Source organism: Microcaecilia unicolor, chromosome 14 (assembly GCF_901765095.1).
Source record: "Microcaecilia unicolor chromosome 14, aMicUni1.1, whole genome shotgun sequence".
NCBI classification, from domain to species: Eukaryota; Metazoa; Chordata; class Amphibia; order Gymnophiona; family Siphonopidae; genus Microcaecilia; species Microcaecilia unicolor.
In genome coordinates this window covers 26,625,713-26,648,003 of record NC_044044.1, presented here as the reverse complement: position 1 = coordinate 26,648,003, position 22,291 = coordinate 26,625,713, and the positions used below count along the sequence as shown (strand labels likewise).

General features: G+C 43.3%; 2 protein-coding genes across 2 annotated transcripts in view; one reads left to right on the top strand and one right to left on the bottom strand.

Annotated features, from left to right (window-relative positions):
* Nucleotides 1-338: 338 nt before the first annotated feature.
* TPPP2 (tubulin polymerization promoting protein family member 2) lies at nt 339-4,444 on the top strand. Its single transcript, XM_030188150.1, has 3 exons — nt 339-511; nt 3,254-3,407; nt 3,889-4,444. The coding sequence occupies exons 1-3, from the start codon at nt 339-341 to the stop codon at nt 4,075-4,077; spliced, it is 516 nt and encodes a 171-aa protein (XP_030044010.1). The 3' UTR covers nt 4,078-4,444.
* A 7,990-nt stretch (nt 4,445-12,434) lies between these two features.
* ARHGEF40 (Rho guanine nucleotide exchange factor 40) overlaps nt 12,435-22,291 on the bottom strand; it is a 45,599-nt gene continuing 35,742 nt past the window's right edge. Inside the window, exons 16-24 of the mRNA XM_030187046.1 lie at nt 22,119-22,205; nt 18,992-19,216; nt 17,779-17,949; nt 17,434-17,611; nt 15,948-16,058; nt 15,630-15,854; nt 15,332-15,468; nt 15,005-15,064; nt 12,435-14,490 (exon numbers count right to left, since the gene is read on the bottom strand). Coding sequence (XP_030042906.1) covers nt 15,023-15,064; nt 15,332-15,468; nt 15,630-15,854; nt 15,948-16,058; nt 17,434-17,611; nt 17,779-17,949; nt 18,992-19,216; nt 22,119-22,205 — 1,176 coding nt within the window. The 3' untranslated portion in view covers nt 12,435-14,490; nt 15,005-15,022. The remainder of the gene's footprint in view (nt 14,491-15,004; nt 15,065-15,331; nt 15,469-15,629; nt 15,855-15,947; nt 16,059-17,433; nt 17,612-17,778; nt 17,950-18,991; nt 19,217-22,118; nt 22,206-22,291) is intronic.

The following is a 22,291-nucleotide window of genomic DNA, read 5'->3' as shown; positions in this document are numbered from 1 at the left end:
AACAGAGATGGCTGAGAGGATGAGGGACGGGGAGATATGTATGGTGATCAGAGGGTGACAAAGCAGTGAAATTTCATGGTTTATAATGGGCTAGAAAACCCAGATCTTTGTTAAGTCCTGTCTGGTGGGTGTCAAAAATATTTAATCATTTTGACTTCTAAGGTCTTGCGTTCCTGTATTGTTTTAAAGTTTCCTTTTAGTATCCTCACCTTAAAATCATTTTGGAATTTGGAATTAAATCTGAGCTCATGGTGAGTTACATTCAGGTATAAAAGTTGTTCTCCTGTGAGTGCCTCCTGCCGGTGTAACCGTGTGCCTATCTTCTGTCAGCCTTCAGCATGTCGCAGGAGCTACAGGATGCCTTCAAGAAGTTTGCTGTCTACGGTGACACGGCCGCCACCGGAAAGGACATAACCGGAAAGAACTTCTCCAAACTCTGCAAGGAGTGTAAAATCATGGATGGCAAGGCTGTCACGACCACAGACGTGGACATCGTGTTCAACAAGGTTAAGTGAGTGTCTGATGATGGTGAGGAGGGGATATGACGTCACTGAGGACGAAGGCAGGATATGACATCAGTGTGTGTGACATCACAGAGTGTAAGGAAGGGATATTATATCACTGGAATGTGACTTCACTAGACGTGAGCAAATAAAAAGAGGGCATGTGACATCACAGGGTGTAAGGAGGAATGTGACTTCACTGGAGGTGAGGAAATGTGACATCACAGATTTAAGGAGAGGGTGTGACATCAAAGTGCATAAGGAAAGAAGGTTACATTGTAGGGTACAAGGAAAGATGGGAGATCATAGGAGACCAGAGAATGGGGCATAGGCTAGAGGAAGAGGATGCTCTGAGGATTCTTGATAGCGCTTGAAAGCCCAGAACATAAGATTAGCCATACTGGGTCAGACGAATGGTCCATCTAAGCCAGTATCCTGCTTCCATCAATGGCCAATCCAGGTCACAAGTACCTGGCAGAAACTCAATTATTGAGATGGACATGGGGGACATGTTTCCCAGCGGACCCAATACTGTTACCTCTCGTACCATGCCCTGCATTCCACTGAGGACTAGATCTAAAATAGCTTGCTTCCCTTCTTGTCGGCCCAGTTGCTTCAATAAACAGTCATTGATTACATCTGAGAACTGTACCTCCCTAGCCCAATTTGCCAGCTTTCTGTCTGTTCGTTCTCTCTTGGCAGACGGTAGTACAGCCCCCTACCAGTATACTCTTTCCCCTCACATGGAATTTCTGTCCACAAGGACTCCGTGCTATCTGTTTCATGTAGAATATTTACTTTGTTTGACTCAATTCCCCCTTTAACATACAGCGTAACCCCCCCTTCCAATTTGATCCACTTTATCATTGCGATATAATTTGTACCCTGATAACACAGTGTCCCATTGATTGTCCTTCTTCCACCAGGTCTCTGAGATCGTGTTTTTTTTTTCCCCCCCAAGCATCTTTCACTGAACTAAGCCCTGCTGTGCCTTCTAGAGGCTATCTGTTAATGCTGTGTGCTGTGGTTCAAGTTTTAAAAACTATGGGGAAAAGGGTAGGGAGACTAGCTAATAACTTTGCAGAGAGTTGGGGATCTTTATTTTATGATTCCTTCTCAAATAAATGTGTACCCAGGGCTGATGCTACCGTTAGAAAACCAGGCAGTCAGTGGGGAGCAGAAAGTGCCCCTGAAAAGCCCTTGCAGTGGCAGGCCTCCAATCTCCCGTATCTTCTGATTCCCGCCCCCCCCCCCCCCCCCACTGCTCTGAAAGTCCAAACCAGCCCTGCCTCCCTCGACATAATCATTCACATGTCCCATTTCTTTGCCTGTATTTGGTTTGAAGGGGCTGATGGATTCTGGGTGTAGTGGACTGGGAGACATCGCTTACTCACTGGAGTTTTTGCAGGGATGGAAGGTGTCTTACCCTTGAACTCAAGTGAGCTTTAATGTTGGTTTGCCACAGAGGGATCTGGGAAACACACAGTTCTCCTGGTGACCCACAGTCCAGCTTTCCCACCCCTTGCCATGCAAAGTAGCCAACCTTCTATATCTCCCGTGAGGTCTTTAAAGGTACAGGGTTAAAGAGACAAAAGCACTGGAATCCCAGTCAGCCCACAGATCCCCTGTGCCTTTAAGTGAAAAATTGACCCTTAGGCTAGAAATGTTAAATTCTAAGGCCATTGCAGTCTTTCTGTTGTCTTTTGGCAGGTAATTATTTATTTCCCCCTCTCACCCAGCTGTCTGAGAGATTAACCCTTGCCTACCCTTTGGTTAGGAAGAATGATTTAAGGGAGCTCAGGGCATGGTTGAAACACAGCCTTTTTCTGGATGGGTTCGGTGTGCTTTGTGAACACAACCCTGGCAGGAGGGAGCTACATAGCAGAGCTTTATATGTGAGTGTGTGTTTGGGGGTGGGGGCATTGGAAAAGCAGGGGGCAGTACATGGCAGGAGCCAGATGCATGGGCAGAACAGTGTGTAGGGAGGGTCTCTTCTGGTGCTGCATAGCAAGAATGAGGTGCAGTGGTAGTGTTGTAGGGGGTGGGTGTGTGTGTGTGGGAGGGGTGGGAGGTGTTACCACTGGGATAGAAAGAAGTACTGCCTGGCAGGAATGAGGTGCATTGACAGAATTGTGTCTGTGTTGGGGGAGGGGGGACATGAAGCATGGCAGGAGTGAGTTGCAGCATCAGAGTTGTGTGTGTGTGAGGGTCTCAGTACTGGGTGGCTACTCTGGATGTTGTGAATTCCAGCCAGAGACCCCTGATTAAGAGGGACACTCCAATACACATTTACCATTCCCCCCAGCACACCAGTCAGTCAACATATTTTAAAGAATCCCTGCCCTCTGTTTTAGGTAGGGATGTTGGGGGTGGGGGAGGGAGGAAGAGAAGAATTCTATGCAAAAATGGGGCCCAAGCTCATCTAGTTTAATCTGGTCCACTGGCTTACACAGAGGACCTGGATTTGATTCATAATGTCGCACCTATGTAAATGCATTTGCATATGCAAATTATCTATGCTAATTCAATGCACACTTTTGTCCTCCTTTTTGAAGGCCAGTGTCCTTTTCTTAACCACACTAGTGACCAGAGGTCAAAAAGGTACAATACCAGTGGAGGACAGAGGGTCTTGAGGGAAGGGAACTGGGGCAATGTGGTGTGAACTCCTAAAGAAGAGAAATGCTTGCCCTTAAGACCTGCGCCGCCATCTTGTCTCTCTTCTCCCTTTCACCCTTCCCCTGTGCTTTCAGGACCAAGGGTGCACGGAATCTCACTTTTGAAGAGTTTGTGGCGGCCTTGAAGGAGCTATCGGCCAAGAGGTTTAAAGGGCAGCCATCTCAGGACGCCTTCGAATCCATTAGCAAGATGGTGATAGGCCGGCAACCAAGCAGCACAGGGATAACGGTGAGAGCAGGACCTGGAGATGCAAACACCAGGACATCACAATCCCCCCCAAGAGGAAGGAGAGATATTAGATTCCTGGGTGCCTCCTGCAGGATAGGGAAGAGTTACAGGAGAAGTAGGAGAGTTACAGCCACTGTTCCTAGAGGAGCACCCCATAGGTGTCTCCCCCTGCAGGAGAGAAAGAACAATTTAAAGTCATTGTCCTCCGGGGTGCCCTTTGCAGAAGGAACCTTATCCTCACACGTGCTCCGTGCAGAAGAAAGGAGGATAAAGTTCCTGGGAATTCCCCCTATAGGAGGGAGAAGAGTTAGAGGCACTGTTCCCAGGGTGCCCCCTACAGGAAGAAGAGTTGCAGACACTAGACCTAGACAGGACAGTTACTGGCACTATCTCCATGGGAGCACCCTCTACAAGACTGATCTTTATTTCCCAGTGCTAGTTTTCTCAGTAACTAACTTTTCATTTTGCTGTGTTCTTTCAGAAAGCAGTGGCCGTGGGTGGTGTGGACCGACTCACAGATACTTCGAAGTATACTGGCTCGCACAAGGAGAGATTTGATGAAAGTGGGAAGGGCAAAGGCATGTCGGGGCGTGAGGAAATGGTCAGTAACACTGGCTATGTGGGTGCCTACAAGGGAGCTGGCACATTTGACGAGAAAACAAAGAAATGAATTACACCTCACTACAGCTTTACTACTACGTTACTTTGCTTTACTGATGCCCTAGCACTGTCTCCCCTCCTTCATATGTGCTTACATCTCTACTATCCTGCTTGCTGCTTATATTTAGTTCAATTTGGACCCATGCCCAGGCTACCACCACTTTACTCTTGGTATACTAACATGTTGCTCCCAACTTATTAGACTGTGCTCCAGCTTTACTACCACTTTATGTTCATCTCAGCACTACCACCTTGATCTGTCTTTATGACCACCTCACTCCCAGGTTATAACCACCTTACTCCTCCTTTATTGCCACCTTACTCCCAGCTTACTACCACCTTACTTCCATCTTACTACCACCTTACTCTTAATTGTAGCCAGCTTCATTGTTCCTTACTTGTGGCTACATCCTCTCACATCTGAGCGAATCTTCAGCTGGGCTAACAGGAGAGAGTTAATAAACGTACCCCTGTGCTTCAGAACCTGTAGCAGTGTTGTCCTTTCCTTGCTGCTGTCCTCATTAAGGAGATGCGTCCTCTCCCTGCTTTGAGTTTGCTAGTCACTGTGAGCATCTCTGCTTATAGCACAGCATCTGGCAGGAGGGGGCTGGTGCCTTGTGTTTCTTTGGTATTACTGAAGACTTGATGGATTTACCGCATGCAACTGCAGTTGGATTGGAGAGTCACTGGTCAAAAAGCAGTTCTGAAGTCAGCTTGTGACTCAGTGACTATGCAACCTGCTTGCTATGGAAAGTTCCTGGCAAAGAATCCCCTATTCCCTGAGAATACTTTTCGAATTGTGCATTTTCAGGGATAAAACACTCATGAACTTTTGTCACATCCTTGCTATCAAAAGTCTGGTGAGAATTCGCTCTAAAGGTTTTTTGATCTGTAGCTCATCTGTAAACTTTAATGCCCTTCTTATTTTGCTTCCCTGGTGGAAAATTAGTCTAGTAGTCTCATTAAAGTTCAGAGTGTTCTGAGCTATTCTACAGGGGAGCCAAGATTGCAAAACACAGGGCTGTAGGCACAATTAACTTTTAACACGTTTCAACAAAGAAACTGGTCTGAACAATTATGTGTAACTGTGTAACCAAGTAGAATTAGCTCTTAGGACAAAAGAAGAAATATGTACTCAGTTGAACTTTGGTATATTTCTATCTTACCCAATCCTCTACGTATAAGACTATACAGAGAGAGCTGTTAGTCAGTGAAAAGAAAGGTGGTCTGGACGGACCTTTGGTCTTCTTCCAACCTACTCAACTTTCAACCTATGGAACCACATAGAGAGAGAGAGTAGTTAGTAAATGAAAAGAAATTTGGTCTGCGTGGATGTTTGCTCATCTTCCAAACTACTCAACTTTCAATCTATGGTAACAACATAGAGTTGTCAATCAAAGAAAAGAAAGTTGGCCTGGAGTGGTCTTCTTCCAACCTACCCAACCTTTTACTTATAGAACCATAGAGAGAGAGAGAGAGAGAGAGAGAGAGAGAGAGAGAGAGACAGGTTAGTCAATGAACAGAAAATTAGACTGGATGGACCACTGGTCATCTTCCAACCCACCCATCCATACACCTATGGAACCACATAGAGCGAGCTGTTAGTTAATGAAAAGAAAATCTGAATGGACTGTTGGTCATCATTCCTTCCCAACTTTGTACCTATAGAATCACACAGAGCTATTAGTCAATGAAAGGATAATTAGTCTTGATGGACCATTGGTGATCTTCCAACTCACCCAAATATATATACCTATGGAGCCACACAAAGAGAGCTTTTAATTGATGAAAATAAAGTTAGTCTAGATGGATCATTGGTCACCTTTCAACCTAAGATACACACTGGTGAATTTCTGGAAAAATTCAGGAAATATATATGACCTTTTCAAAAATAAGGAGGAAAAGACCTCATAAAGACCATTATCAATGATACTGAGGCTCAAATTTACATGTAGCCACTCAACATTGTACTCAGTCAAAACATAATCATAGGTCTAAAAACCTCCAAAAATTGTTTGATATCTTCAATAATATCAAAACTTTAATTCTCCTCTATAGTGTCTACCAAGTATCAAAAATGAAAATCACACTTAACTTTGGACGCACAACAATGTAACTTCACTGAATAAGAGGTTAACAGCACCATCAAATCTTCAGGTAATAATGTCAGTTGCGCTCACTATGCAATGCTTCAATTCTTTCTTAGAATTGGCTAAGGTCCTGATGGGGACCTGTTTCACAGATGGCTTCTTCAGGAGAATTAAACTATTAAATAAAACAAAATGTTGAAAAACAGCTTATTTTGACAAAAAAAAAAAAAACCAAATTCTGTCTTGTGAAATCTATAGACATTACTAGTGCTGTCCACCGGTTTGGTTCCTAATGTCGAGATTAAAACAGAAACAAAATGGTGCCCATTATTTGAATAATGACCTCTCCTCAATGGTGGCTTCATCGTATTGTAGGTCAGAAAGCGTAGACAAGGCGTTAATCATTCCAGATCCTTTTTACCTAAAGTTCTGGGTTTATTCCATGAAAGAGTTTTTGGTCTTTTGTTTTCCATATTGCGATATTCCTAGTTTCTGAATTTATTAAGTATAGGTAACCAGAAAATGTTTTTGTGTCATTTAGGATTTCATTTATGGGAATTTTTATTTTGTTTTCGTTTGTCCATTTGTTGCGCTGTCATTCACTTAAAATAGTGCGCACTACCCTGTTTCCCCGAAAGTAAGACATCCCCCGAAAATAAGACCTAGAGGTTTTCCTGAATTGGTAGGTATAAGGCCTCCCCCAAAAGTAAGACCTAGCAAATTTTTGTTTGAAAGCAGGGCCGCCGAGAGTCGGACAAGGCCGCCCCCAGGCCGCCCCCCCCACCCCACCCGAGGTCGCCGGGCCCCCCCTCCACCCTCCCTCCGTCGCTCCCGGAACTAACCTTAAACGCCTCCTTTCACCTTCGCAGCAAGCAGCAGCAGGGCAGACCTCTCCTTCCTTCCGTGCCCAGCCCTCGCGGACGTTACATCAAGCGAGAGCGGGACACGGAAGGAAGGAGTGGCCTGCCTTGCTGCTGCTTGCTGCGAAGGTGAAAGGAGGCGTTTAAGGTTAGTTCCGGGAGCGACGGAGGGCGGGCGGGCCAACCCCGATCCAACCCCGATGTTTCCCCGAAAAATAAGACAGCCCCTGAAAATAAGACCTAGCGCATTTTGGGGGGCAAAAATTAATATAAGACGGTGTCTTATTTTCGGGGAAACAAGGTATGTGAAAAGTGGCCAAAGAGGGCACACTCTTTTCCTGATAGGGCACACATGCCCACACAAGTCCACTCATATGCACTAGTCTGTGGATGAGCAATGGCTCATGCGTGGCTGTTCCACTATCAGAAAAGAGTGTACCCTCTTTCTGAAATAGTGCAAATGACAAAACTCAACATGTCATATTTTTTCTGTTCGTTTTTATTTGGTAATGACATAGGATATGTCATTGACTTTTCCTCCATCTTGCAAATGATGGTCCATCCCTAGAATTTATGGGTCTGAAGAAGGGTCTTCAAAAGGCTGGCACGTAAATTCCATCACAAGGATCATCGGTAATCTATCCAACTGGGCGCGTAAAATCCATCACAAGGATCATCGGTAATCTATCCAAATTAAATTTAAAGTGATGATTCCTGCTGAATTCTGAAACAAATCCTAAATTTTTAGGGTTTCATGATCTGGTCCTCCAGTTCTATCTTTTTGCACATATTTTTTTCCATGCCATGAAATCCTGGACTTCTGGGCTAGCAGGGAAGATGTGTGAAAAGTTAATTTCTCATGTTGTCTGCTAGTTTCAGACACCTTTGGTCCAGGTTTTCCCTTTCCACATTGGCCATGAAGGAGAAAATGATAAAGAATATTACAATCCACACCCACTAGAGTGACATATAAATTAAACAAGGAGAAAAAAAAGTCCTCAGAATTTACCTAGCCTTGAACCCCTGCTATGAGTAAAACAAGGTCTTGCAGTATAATCAGAGTCTTTCAAAACACTCATTTAGTAATGATGTGTAGCAAGTACATTCATGAGAGCAATTTTCATCCAAAATGCACATTTATCTTACAAAATATCTGTAGTCCAAAGACAAGAAAGGAGAAAGCAAGTTACCAAGCAAGACCAGACAACATAAAATGATTTCCAAGAATGCACTGAGCTTATTTTAATTGTTTTCTTAAATGAATGTTGTTTGATTTAGTATGTCTTGATTTTATATTTGATTGTAACCTGCTTAGATTTTATAGATAACACAAGATAGAAATTTGTTAAATAAATACATAATTCTGGCCAACTGTATTCAGAACAAATGAACCCTCACAATGGGCCACACAAAAGGGTCTCAGTCTTTGCATCTGACTGTGACAAACAGTGGGTGCTTACAGGGCTGTGCAAGAAATAGCGGCATGCAGTCTATCCCTCTCACTTTCTGCCAGTAGAAAGACCTAGTAGAGAGGTGTGGTAGCCGTGTTAGTCCACTCTTAAAGGTTATCAATAGAAATCAAACAAAATAAAACATGGAAAAGAAAATAAGATGATACCTTTTTTATTGGACATAACTAGCAAATCTGGGTCCGGGATGCACTGACCTCCCAGTCCTTACCTGACACATAACACAGCCCGTGTCCTCTGTAAATGTATCTAATTCTTTTCTGACCCACTCTTCCCTATTTGTCATAAGACGTCAACTTCCAAATTGTGTGAAGACATCTTCCCTCTTGCTTTAAGCCTGATATGATGAAATTTGCTGCTGATGCACATCACTGGCTTATCAGGTTGCCTATAAATCCACGGCAAAAGAATTTCTCCTTTGTTAGGAGCTCTGCGTTCTAATCCCTAGGTGTGTGTGAGACAGAGACTCTTGGTGAATTAATTTAATCCACCTGTCCATTATTTCTAATCCCCAATGTGTGTGTGAATTCCTAGGGCCGGAGTCTAGAGAAAGGCTGTGAGTGATATCTCCCAGAGGATAACTGGAGCGGAAAGCAGTAAGGAAAAAGCTGTGTTTCATGGTTTTCCGATGAGAGCCAAATGGAGAAAAAGAGCAACTTATGAAAGGCAATACCTCTGTTGCCCTTATTGGAAGAGTTTCTCGGAAAGAAAGAATTTATAAGAGACAATGTGGGGAGGAAACACCAAGCAGCTATTTTCTCTTCCACATTTGCTGTGCTATTATATTGAGGTAGGTGCTCTACCAGTTACCGACTACTCTGAGCTCAGCCAATTGCAAAATGTTGTTTGATAGCAATACTTAGCTTTAAGCAATAGGAATTCATTGAAATCTTTTGGTTTGCTGTACACAGCTTCAGAAGCAAGTATCAAACTGCCGGCTTCGTACGTGAATGCAAAGCTCTAACGAGTCTTTTACTAATGAACGTTTAGCATCTGCCAAGCTAGATAAACCTTCCCATGGCAAAGTACAATTAGAATGTAAATGCTATTTATGGCAGGTCACGTGATTATCTTTGGTCTGACAGTTAAGATCTTGGGTGTACTATTTGACCAAAACTTGACTTTTAATTCACAGATGTCTCAGGTTGTTCAGCGTAGTTTTTATAAACTGTGCATGATTTATTCAGTTCGTAATCTTTTTTTTTTCCCTTTTGGCTCTTTGGGTACTCATACACTCTATAGTCATTACACAACTTGACTACTGCAATGCCCTTTATAATGGTATTCATCAAAATGAGATTAAATGATTGTAAGTGGTCCAAAATACGGCAAATCAGTTACTAACTAATTCTGGGAAGATTGATCATATAACCCTTCTTTTACTTAATGAGCATTGGTTTCATGTTCTTTATCGGATCCGCTAAAAAATTTGTTGCTTGATATTGAGGGTCTACTCTACAGGCATTCCATTTGCGGACCTGCTGACCTTCTATACACCTGTATGATCTTTACGGTCTGCTCCTCAGAATCAGTTGGTGGTTCTGTCTTTCCGAATCTTTAGTCTTGAAACAATACGAGCTAAGATGTTTATTTGTTGCGTTTGTATCCCACATTTTCCCACCTATTTGCAGGCTCAATGTGGCTTACAGTATGCCGTCATGGTGATCGCCGTTCCCGAGATGAGAGTTAAATAGTGGTATTGTATTAAAGTTCATAGCTGATAGAGTGAAATATGGGTTCAGTTAGACAGTCAAATATAGAAGTTCCTTATGGCAACACGAAGTGGTGTTGCGTTGACGTTCATTAGTAACAGAGTGTATGTATGTTTAGTATAGCTGGTCTGGTTTTTTGTTTGGAATACCATGCCTTTATATCCTCGACTGAAGGGTTCTCTAGTAGTGTTTAAGATATTACTTAAAACTTATCTATTCCAAGATGACTTTGGGGGTGTAGCTTGCAGGCTATAATTGCTTTTCCCCTGTGCTATTCGCTGATCTACTGGCGGGGGACTGGGGCTGCCTGTATTGGATGTCGACTGTGAAATGTGAGATATGAGAAGTGTGATTGGCTCTTTGCATGTTGTCTTGCTTTAGTTATTTATTTGTAGCATTTGTATCCCACATTTTCCCACCTATTTGCAGGCTCAATGTGGCTTACATTGTTCAGTAATGGTGACCACCAATTCCGGAAAAGAGAACTACATAGTAAAATGGAGGTAACAGAGCGGATTAGGTAGTCAGATAAAGAAAGTTCATTTTCATAATAAGTAATAAAAGGTATTGGATTAAACTTCAATCGTGATAGATTAGCTCGAACAATCAGGAATAAAGAGTTACGATTGGTGTAATTCTGGTGTAAATTTTGTTAGTGGTAGTTTGGTTGGATCTTTGTGGTATGCCTTATTGAATAGATTGGTTTTCAGTAATTTTCGGAAATTATTTAGGTCATGCGTTGTTTTTATGGATTTTGGTAATTCGTTCCATATTTGCGTGCTTACATAGGAGAAACCGGATGCATATGTTGATTTGTATTTTAGTCCTTTGCAGTTGGGGTAGTGGAGATTCAGGAACCTGCGTGATAATCTAGTAGAATTCCTGGTTGGTAGGTTTTTATTCTTTCCTATCTGATTTTTAGTGTTCCTTATTTAATTTATTTGTTTTAAATGTACACCGCTGAGAAGATCATTGCCCTGGGCGATATATCAAACGTTTAATAAACTTGAAACTTTAACAAACGTGTGGGAAAATACAAAACCCATAAAGCAAAAAACTACGAGACATATAGAAAGAAATAAAAGCTCTCACCGATCCCTGCAGCAAGGCCACAGAATAAAAATAAGTTACACATCGCAGATAAGCACCCATGGAAATTCTTGGAGTTACCATAGATCGACATCTCACACTTGAAAGCCACTTGACGAATACAACTAAGAAAATGTTCCACTCCATGCGGAAACTCAAAAGAGTAAAACCTTTCTTCCCAAGGGCCGTTTTCCGAAATCTGGTACAATCGATGGTACTAAGTCACCTGGACTACTGCAATGCACTTTACGCTGGATGTAAAGAACAGATCATCAAGAAACTTCAAACCACCCAAAACACCGCAGCCAGACTCATAGTGGAGTGGAGGAGTGGCCTAGTGGTTAGGGTGGTGGACTTTGGTCCTGGGGAACTGAGTTTGATTCCCACTTCAGTCACAGGCAGCTCCTTGTGACTCTGGGCAAGTGACTTAACCCTCCATTGCCCCATGTAAGCCGCGTTGAGCCTGCCATGAGTGGGAAAGCGCGGGGTAAAAATGTAACAAAAATAAAAAAAAAAAAAATATTTGGAAAAACAAAATATGAAAGTGCAAAACCCCTAAGAGAGAAGTTACACTGGCTCCCTCTTAAAGAACGTATCACGTTCAAGATTTGCACGATAGTTCATAAAATCATTTACGGAGATGCCCCGTCATACATGCACGACCTAGTGGACCTCCCACCCAGGAACGCCAAAAGATCTGCCCGTACTTTTCTTCAGTTACACTTCCCCAGTTGCAAGGGAATAAATACAAACTAATACATGCCTCCAGCTTTTCTTACATGAGCTCGCAGTTGTGGAACACACTACCAAAATACTTAACAACAATTAATGAAATAACCAACTTTCGCAAATCGTTATAAACCTCTCTCTTCACTAAAGCTTACCACGAGAATCCATAACTAAGCACAACATACCACCACGACTCCCTGACTATGACTGTCTCCTTTCTATAACTGTTTGATTATATTGACATGTGAACCTTGTTATTCTTAATATCTATGTAACACCAATTGTTTTTTGTACCCTGAAATGGCAATGTCATTACAGTTATTTGTAAGCCACATTGAGCCTGAAAACAGGTGGGAAAATGTGGGATACAAGTGCAATAAATAATAATAATAATAATAATAATAATAATCGAACTTACGCTCCATGGACAAAATGTCTCCTGGAACTGCAGCTCTGAGGATTCAGAATGTTGGGAACTCTGCATAATGTTGAGGTGGAGATTTATTTTTAAAAAATGGGTCTTTGGCCAGGAACTGTTGTATATATCTTTATTATTAAGCACTTTTATGGTTGAAGGCACATGATTTATTCCTCCCGTTTTACTTTTTTTTAACAATAAGAAACGTTAATATTGTATTTTGTGATGTCCCTTTGTATCCATGCGCCCTGCCGGAATTAGTCCAGTTCTGGGAGACGCATAGAGTGAATCCCCTGCACCCACAGCCCCCTGCAGGTAGAGGACAGATATAGCAGTCTGGGTTAAGCAACAGGACGCTAAGAGCTTTCTATGGACTCCTTTGAGCTGCATTTCCCATGATGCTCTCTCCGGAAATGAGGCAGTCCACCGTCCCAGCTTAGGTGGATAGATATATATCTTGGCTTGAAAACTTTAAAAAATGTAGTGGTCTCACTTTTTTACTCACTGCTGAAACATATTTAGTGTTTTCTCCATTGATGTAAAATGGGGAAAACCTGTTTTTACATTGGGTCGTATCTTCCAAAAAAGGATTCTTTGAAAACTCAGATAGCTTTAATTGGACCAATAAAAAAAAAATTGTCCAAAGATAATATTGTACTTGAAATGTCCAGACTACCAATCTCACCCTTCTTCAGATGTACCATCACCTATAATTTTAAATCTAATTAATAGCTTTTCCAAATTCAAGATGTCTTACAGTCAGGTACAGTTGGTATTTCCTTGTCCAAGAGGGCATATGTTCTAAAGTCTAGATTATGTTTTATTGATTCAATAAAAAAGCATCTCAGCCTGGCAATAATCTAGTTTTCTTCAGATTGGATACGGTCTCTCGAACCCTTGCAAAGTAAAAAGTAATTCAGGGCTTTGTGACACATCATGAGGCTCCCTCTAATGGTATCACACGAGAACAGTGGTTAACACAACAAAGCTTCTATTGCTTCACCAGCAGAGGTCAATCTTTCTTGTCCGATTGGTGGAGTAGCTGCCTTTGATCCTGAAGAATTTTTGTTCTTTCAAAGTCTTTCATTTCTATGCAAACAGACATTTGAAATGCCACTTGACTGTCAGACACCATTCTTCTGAGATCAGGATTGATTGAAATCTATCAGAGAAGCAAGGGGATCCCCTTGAGGGCAGTACGAGTGTAGCAGAGGATCTGTTGAGTTGGAGGGACTGGAAGACTAGCAGCAGAGTATTGGTTTGAGAGCAGTAATAAAGTGGCAGAGGACTCTTGGTTGAGGGTCATTGAGGAGTGGTAGATGGATATTGGTTGGATGCAGTAGAGGTGTGGCAGAGGGTCATTGAGGAGTCATTGAGGAGTGGTAGATGGATATTGGTTGGATGCAGTAGAGGTGTGGCAGAGGACTCTTGGTTGAGGGCAATGGAACAGTAGGAAGGAAATTCTAGTTGGGGGAATACTGCATGGGGGCAGTAGAAAGGCGGAAAGAGAATATTTGGTTGGCAATAATGGGAGTGTATTAGGATATTCAGAGATTGCTTGGCAGAGTCACAGATATCCCTCAGAGCATCTACGTGAGCTATAAGAGGTCTCCTTGTCTCGTTTCAGGCCACCAGTGGAGCTGGAGACGCTTGAAGAAAGCACAGAAGAGACATCTTGATCTTCCAAGGAAACACGCTGGAGTTGTGAAACATTCCATAGTTGAGGGGTGGGGGTGGGCTTGGGGACACCGGTAATGTTCTGGGAGAAACTGGGAGAAGTATGATATCTGGTAATAAAGTGTGATGATTGTAGGTAACAGCTAAGAGATTTCTCCAGTATCAACCCTCAGAATCAATTCAGGGATCTTTATAGCGGGTAGAAAATACCTCTCCTGGAGAGGTGAGAGACCCCATGCTGCTGGGCTAATAATCAGTACAGTACTGGTTCCATAAGGTGTCCATCTGTCCATCGAGCTAATATCACCTGGTTTGACCTCTGTCTTCATGGAGGAATCTCCATCTTTGTGGGAGTCCCGTTCCGACCCTCCTTTATAATCTGAAATGCAGAAAGAATCGGCAGGGATGAGCAGTGTATTCAATAAAGGCCCTCCTGACTTTCGCCCTTAAAAATTCACTGCTGGATACGGCCCTCCACAAACGCCAGCGGCAAACATGAATGTTTCAGGGACTCAAGCTCCGCTTTTATTCAGCCAACAAGCAAAAGCTTTAGTGACGTATTATCAACGGAGAAAAAGAAATATTAAACGGTGCAAACTCTCTGGGGAAACTGTGGGCTCAGTATTCGAAAGCAATGGTGTGGACAGCTGCAGGTGCTAATATGACAAATGTGCTTTTTTTTTTTTTTTAAATTGTTGATGTTAACATGGATAAATATAAGCACAATGAATGACTCTAGGGTCCTTTTACAAAGCTGTGGTAAAAATTAGCCTTTATTGCGCCATTACGCAGGTCTTTCCCAAGTGCTAAGACCGTTTTTCCGCGGCTCTAAATGATACTCAAGGGAGTGGGAGAAGAAGAAGATACAGAGACCACAGGTGACCTTCAATTACCTTTCGGGACTGAAAGATTCAGACTGAAGTGGAAGGGTTGGACGTCACCGGGTCTTGAATCTGAAACAAAGAAAAGCAGAGAATAAATTTTGAAAGGTGGGGTATCATAGGCAGGGTGAAAGGGGTGCCTCCCCCCTCACCATTCCTGTGCTTGGGGCTGGCTTCCCCAATCTGGCACACAGGTGATACAATTAATATTATACCCTTGCGAGGCATTTTTTTTCTTTTTTCAGAAGGAATCTACTCAGGTAAATTAGATGTCCCTCTCTGACAGGGTATATAATAGGTAGATTGTGTGGCTGAGACTGGCCTAGACCCTTCTCTTACCAGACACTGTTGTTGAGTGACACTTCCTGGGACAGAGAGAGAGCGGTTGTGGGACCCTCTCATTCCCTCTCCAGTCTCTCTGTTGTTCTGTGAGCAGTTCTGCTGGTTGTCCCTGGACTCTCCATAGTCGAACTTTCCTGTAATAGGAATTATCTATATGAAATGTTGTCTCAAAAGAGCATGTGCGACAAACAGTCAGAGACAGAGTGAGAGACACACTCAGAAAGACAAGAATGAGTTGCTGGGGAACGAATTAGACTGTGAGACGTGAGACATTCTGGAAAGGGAGAGTCCTCACCCAGAGAGACCTCATTGAGCCCAGGATTCCAGCTCTCCTCCTCCTCAATTCTCCCTGGCAGTGAGGAGACCCCGGGTGAACCCAGCCTGCCTGAGACTGGGCTTCCAGAGAGCTGCAGGTTCAGAGGTCCCAGCACTGAGGCACAGCAGGGGGGAGAGGAGCGTTCACAGAAGGGACCACTGTGATCAAAGGCCGAGACTGCCACAGAGGCCCTGGTGCGAGCTCCTACAAAGAGACAGAAAAGGAGGTGAGGTGTTAGGAAGGAGAAGCTGAAATCTAGCCACAGATAGTAGTGGTGGTAGGGGGATAGTGCCTTACCTTTCCCTGTCAAGAGGACATTGATTGCCCGTTCACTGATGGCCCCAAAGCTGGCCCTGAGGTCCAGGAAGGATTTGTTGCCAACGACCATAGCGCCTGTCTGCTGGGAATCTGCAGAGGGAGAGTCAGAGGCAGAGAAAGAACAGAGGCAGAGGAAGAGAGAAAGGAGAAAAAAGAGGGAAGGCCATAAGACGCACTAGTTAAAAGAATCAATCAATAAACAGAAAATCCTCCCTTCAGCGATTACCGGCATCGCAAGTCTTCAACAAGTGAAGGAGTGGATTTTACTTATTATGATGTCAAGTAGAACCTCCCTGACAAAAGAAGATGCATGAAAAGTAAACTTTTGCCATAACCACCTCCTTAAGTAAAGAGCTTGAGAATCAGGCATCAAATGAAGCATCAACTCTGAAGGTTTCCTGTCTGAGACAAACCTTCTGAGATGTCTGTGTGTAAGATAGGGGCATCCAATGTGCAGATCATGGGCCAAAAGGGGCCCACCTGACTTTGGGATGCAGCTTGTTTGAGAGAGCTAGCAATTTTTTTTTTTACCTCATTAGCCAGCACACATTATTTTGACGAACTGTCAAGCTGTTTGATGGATATACAATAAAGTCACAGTTTTAGACAAGATGAACAAATTTTGATAAATATGATTCATACTATAACAGGCTAAAAGATGCATGCAACATGCACACATATGGATCATGATGTGGTCAAAGGATGCCCTTGTTGTAAGAAGACACCCATCTGTGAGGTCCTATCATCAAAGAGAAGCCCCCGTTTGTGAGGTCTCATTCTTTGACAGAAATCTCCATCTGTAAGGTCCTATTATCCAAGAGGAACCTCCATTTGTGAGGTCTCATTCCCTTAGAGCAATCTCCAACTTTAAGGTCTAAGAGGAACCTCCATTTGTGAGGTCTCATTCCCTTAGAGGAATCTCCAACTTTAAGGTATAAGAGGAACCTCCATTTGTGAGGTCTCATTCCCTTAGAGGAATCTCCAACTTTAAGGTCTAAGAGGAACCTCCATTTGTGAGGTCTCAATCCCTTAGAGGAATTTCCATCTCTAAGTTCCCATTATCCAAGAAGAACCTCCATCTGTGAGGTCTCATTCCTTTAGAGGAATCTCCATCTGTATGGTCCCATTACCCAAGAGGAACCTCCACCTTTGAGGTCTCATTCTCTTAAAGGGACCTTCTATGAACAATCACAGAAACTGAGGAAGAAAGACAGGAAGAGACACAGAAAGAAAGAGACAGAGAAAGTCAACGAGAATGGGAAAGAAACATACAAAGCAAAAGAGGCAGGCAAGTTATTAGACAGATGCACGGAGAACAAGAGGAAGGAACAGAAGACTAAAAGAGGTGAAAATAAATATACAAAATAAGGAGCAAGATAAGGAGAGAAGGCAAAAGATAGAGACCAATAAAGAGAAAATGGAGAGAGAGAGAGAAATAGAAAGAGTGATAGGGAAGGAAAATCACCTTTGTTTTGTGAGGCCTGTGTCCACAGGAGCTGTGCAATCACATTTGTCCACCTCTGTTTCACTTCTGTGCTGCCAGCCTGGAAGACATATGCTTCCCGTGACTTCTTGCGCCGAAACCACACCTCAAAGCGCAGTCCACTGTCCCCAATGTCTTCCGTCAGGCCCATGTCTGCTGTCTGTTGTGGGAAATGTGAAGAAATGGCGTGAGGGGGAGACAGTAGAAGGAGAGGGAGCTATTGGCCTTCAGAGAGAGTGGTAAGTCCTGCTGTGATCAGGAGCATACTGGGTTGCGATTGGGACATGACTCCATATGTCTCTACATACCTTTTCCTCACGGACTCACCTTAAATGACTGTTTGTAGCCATAGGTCTCTTGTCCACCATCAGTGATTTTCAGTTTGCTGAACAGTAGAAGGTTCTGGAACAGGAAGACCTGCCTCTGGGCTCTCTTTCTCCCAGAGAATATAGTGAACTCATCCCGCAGAAGCAGCTGACCTTGCTCCTTCAGATCCACCTGTCCAATGACACAGCCAGGATGGGTAAGGGTTACCATTTCTTTGAGTCTACTAGAATTTCAGTTCAAAGAAGAGCCTCCATAGGAGGCCATGGAACATTCTAGAACAAAAATCTGATTGATAGCACAAAGAGGCTGTGGACTACTGAGGAACTGAAGTTGCTCATAGGATGAAGCAACTCATGGAATGTAGAGCAATGGAAAGGTCAGACTGGTTGAAGTCAAACATCATAGAATGTTGAGGAACAGAAGCATAAGGTTGGCATCAGACAAAGGTCCTGGAATGCTGGGAAATGGAAAGTTCCAGCTGGCTAGGGGAAAGAGTCCAATAAATTATAGGAAGGTGAAATTTTCCAAAGGAAAATCCAGGGCAAGGGGCCATGACTCAAAGTTGTAGACAGGAAGGCTCAGGGAAAACATGAGAAAACATTTCTTTACTGAGGGGGTAGTAGGTCCATGGAATCACCTACCAGCAGATATTAGTGGCAACCAATGCCATGACTGAATTAAAAATGGTTGGACAGACCAATGGAGGTGGGGGTGGTTGAGTTTTGCTTTGTTATACTTTAGGGGACCAAAGAGCACCTAATAGAAGCCAAATTATACAGATGAGTGTCAGATGGCCAACTGTTTCAGACTGCAGCTTCATTAGGTTTGGTGGCTGTTTGGTGAGGACCTGAGAGAAGGATTAAGGATAGCCAACCAGCAGATGTGTAATAGAATGTAGCATGCTTGAGAGAGATGTAGAAGACAATGGTAGGAACAGATTTAAGACACTGAATCGAAGACCTAGGGAGAGAGATGGTGCTGGTTTTAGTATGGGAATATATCCAGTCATCCATCCAAAATAGTACAGAGTCAGAGAGCAGGGTAACTGGGCAGGATGGAGGGGTCAGTTGGCATTACCTAAAGTCAAAGGCTTTGGAATGCTGAGCCACTGAAGTATGCGATGAGCTGAAATCAGAGGTCACAGAATGGATGAAATGAAGTGTGACCATAATGTAGACATCTGAAGATCTGCAGATGTTCTCATCCCACTCACCTCGAAGCCACGGATAGCATCCACGGCCGCCAGGTTCCTTCCATGATGCACCTGGGAGCTCACCAGCTCCAGCGCTGCACGGAGGCACTGGCATTCCTGCACCAGCTCTGGCTCGCACTCCCTGGCCATCTCCTCCAGGAAGTGCTGGTACTGGTCCAACTGCTCCAGAGGTCTCTGCAGCTGCTGGCTGAGCCCCATGCCATCTTTCAGTTCCTCTTGCCGGCTCTAGGAGGAAATGGGAGAGGCAGAATGACTAATCACCATGAGTGTGATGGGAGGGGGGAGGGTTATCAGGGCAGACAGGGACAAGTCTATGAACTCCTCATTCTCTTGGAGATGAAAGACATTTGTAGACGCCATCGCCTTCATTGCGTGTGTAAATGTATCGAATACGGCCCTCACACGCTTAAATGGCAATAGTGCACCTACTAGTCTGTATTTACATGCTCAAATGTCTTAGGGGACCTTTTACAAAGCTGCGGTAAAAATTGTCGCACACTGGGGCCACTTGTTACTGCAACCAGAATTTTTTTACATTATTTTAATTGGAAGTCGTAAATGGCTGTGCACTAATAAAAATATTGATGCATGGCAATTTACTGCCTCAGTCCTTACCGCTACCTATTCAGAAGGCGGTAAGGACTCATGCGCTAATCCGGTGGTAATCAGACAGTGCGTGGCTAATTACCACCAGGCAGGCCTACACCGCGCCCCTGTGCTAGAAAATAGAAAAATGTTTTCTGGCATGAGACACGCCAGGCGGGAAATACACAAAAGTATCGCATGGGGCACCTGGGCGCTCCCCGCGGTAGTGCTGATTTGCCGTGTGCTACCTGCGCGGTAGCCCTTCCTGCTGCTTCGTAAAAGGGCCCCTTAAGGTATAAATGCAGGCGGCGGGGGCGTTCACAAGGGGAGGGGCAAGAATGGGACCATAGGTGGGGCTGATATTTAAGTGCTTAACTTACAGAATACTGTAAATTTCATGCATAAATGTTGCATTTAGGCGCTGCTTTACGCACGCAATAGGCCTGACATACATGTAGGCGTGTTGATGGCAATTACATGCGTGTCACTAGAGGATAGGTGTGGTACCTGCTTAATTTCGGCATCTAAAGGTTGGCGTTCTGTTATTTATTTATTTATTTGCTGCATTTGTATCCCACATTTTCCCACCTATTTGCAGGCTCAATGTGGCTTACATTGTTCCGTCATGGCTATCGCCAATCCAGAGTTAAAGATACAAGTGGTGATACATAGAGAACATGAAAAACAGTAAAATTAATCAAACAAGTATGAAGTGATCACAATTCGGGACCAGAGAAAAAGTGGTATTGCATTAGGGCTTATATGATGGATCGTTGCGGTATGCTTTGATGAAGAGGAAGGTCTTCAATGATTTCTGAAAGTTGGTTATCAATAGAAATCAAACAAAATAAAACATGGAAAAGAAAATAAGATGATACCTTTTTTATTGGACATAACTTAATACATTTCTTGATTAGCTTTCGAAGGTTGCCCTTCTTCGTCAGATCGGAAATAAGCAAATGTGCTAGCTGACAGTGTATATAAGTGAAAACATTCAAGCATTACTATGAATCTGCTACAGTACAAGGAGAAAAAAATCCACAGACAGAATCCCCCTTGTAGTGACATACAATCCAGAGCTAGAAAAACTGAGGAAAATCATAAGAGATCTACAACCTATACTCCAGGAGGATGAATTACTGAAAGAGATATTCCCATCCCCACCAGTACTGGCCTTCTGACAGCCACCCAACTTAAAACAATCTAATCAGAAGTAAACTTCCATCACAGACTGAAAAGGAACAGACGGGCACACTTCCCTGTAATTTATCCAGTTGCAAACTATGCCAAAATATTTCACAGGACCCCAAAGTCATCCACAAAGGAAAGATATTCAACATAAAGGGATCTTTCACTTGCTCATCTTCCAATGTGGTATATATCATTCAGTGTAAAAAATGTAGCGAAGGATGCTATATTGGAGAAACAGGCCAGATGCTTAAGACAAGATTCAATTTACATAGACATCACATGAACAATACAGCCAGTAGGGCCCCCACCCCGGTGGGACAGCACTTCACAGAACCAGGACACTGTACCAGTGATTTCACAGTGAGAATACTGAAAGGTAACTTTAAAACCATACAAGAACGTAAGACCTTTGAAGTCAGAATGATTGAATATTTTAACACCCAACAGAAAGGACTTAACAAGGATCTGGGGTTCTTAGCCCATTATAAACCATAAAGATGTATGTTGATCACCCTCCCCTCACCTATCCACACCCATCCTGTTAGAATATCAATGATATGCTTTGATGTCCCCATGCATACCTCCGACCCACCCCCATCCTCCCACCCTGTCAGACTGTCATAGTAATGCTTGAATGTTTTCACTTATATACACTGTCAGCTAGCACATTTGCTTATTTCTGATCTGACGAAGAAGGGCAACCTTCGAAAGCTAATCAAGAAATGTATTAAGTTATGTCCAATAAAAAAGGTATCATCTTATTTTCTTTTCCATGTTTTATTTTGTTTGATTTCTATTGATAACCTTAAGAGTGGACTAACACGGCTACCACACTCCTCTACTGAAAGTTGGTTAAGTCAGGAATTTTTTTCACACCAAATGGTAGTGCATTCCATAGCTGCCTGCTTATGTATGAAAAGTTGGATACATGTGTTAATTTGTATTTTAGTCCTTTGCAGCTGGGGAAATGGAGATTCAGGAATGTGCGTGCTGATCTTTTGGTGTTCTTGGGTGGTAAGTCTATGAGGTCTGACATGTAGATCGGGGCCTCTCTGTAAATGATTTTGTCAACAAGGGTACAAACTTTGAATGTAATACGTTCTTTAAGTGGAAGTCAATGTAGTTTTTCTCTTAGGGGTAAGGCACTTCCGTATTTTGTTTTACCAAATATGAGTCTGGCTGCAGTGTTATACAATTAACTCCCATAAGAGCGATGCCAGGACACCGTAACCTGGAGCCCTCTCTTCCCTACTGTTAACCCATCGTACGAAACGTCCCTCGGAGATACATTCTGCCCTTCTGGGAAAGGGGGAAGAGAAAAGAGACAAGAGGGTGGGAAAATCCACTTTACCTTGAAGAAAGCCCCCGGTACCGAGAGGATGGTCTCCACCTTGCGTCGGTTCTTCACGTACAATGCATAGAGACTGACCTGATCTGCCTGCAACGAGAGACGCAGCCACCTGTCACAGCTGTCACCAGAGTGCTGATAGTCTCCCCCCTCCCCCGTTTCTAATGCTTATATGA

Coding starts and splice junctions, on each gene's coding strand:
- TPPP2 (XM_030188150.1), top strand. CDS start 339: ATGTCGCAGGAGCTACAGGATGCCTTCAAGAAGTTTGCTGTCTACGGT. Junction 512..3,253: donor ATCGTGTTCAACAAGGTTAA/GTGAGTGTCTGA, acceptor CTGTGCTTTCAG/GACCAAGGGTGCACGGAATC. Junction 3,408..3,888: donor CAAGCAGCACAGGGATAACG/GTGAGAGCAGGA, acceptor GTGTTCTTTCAG/AAAGCAGTGGCCGTGGGTGG.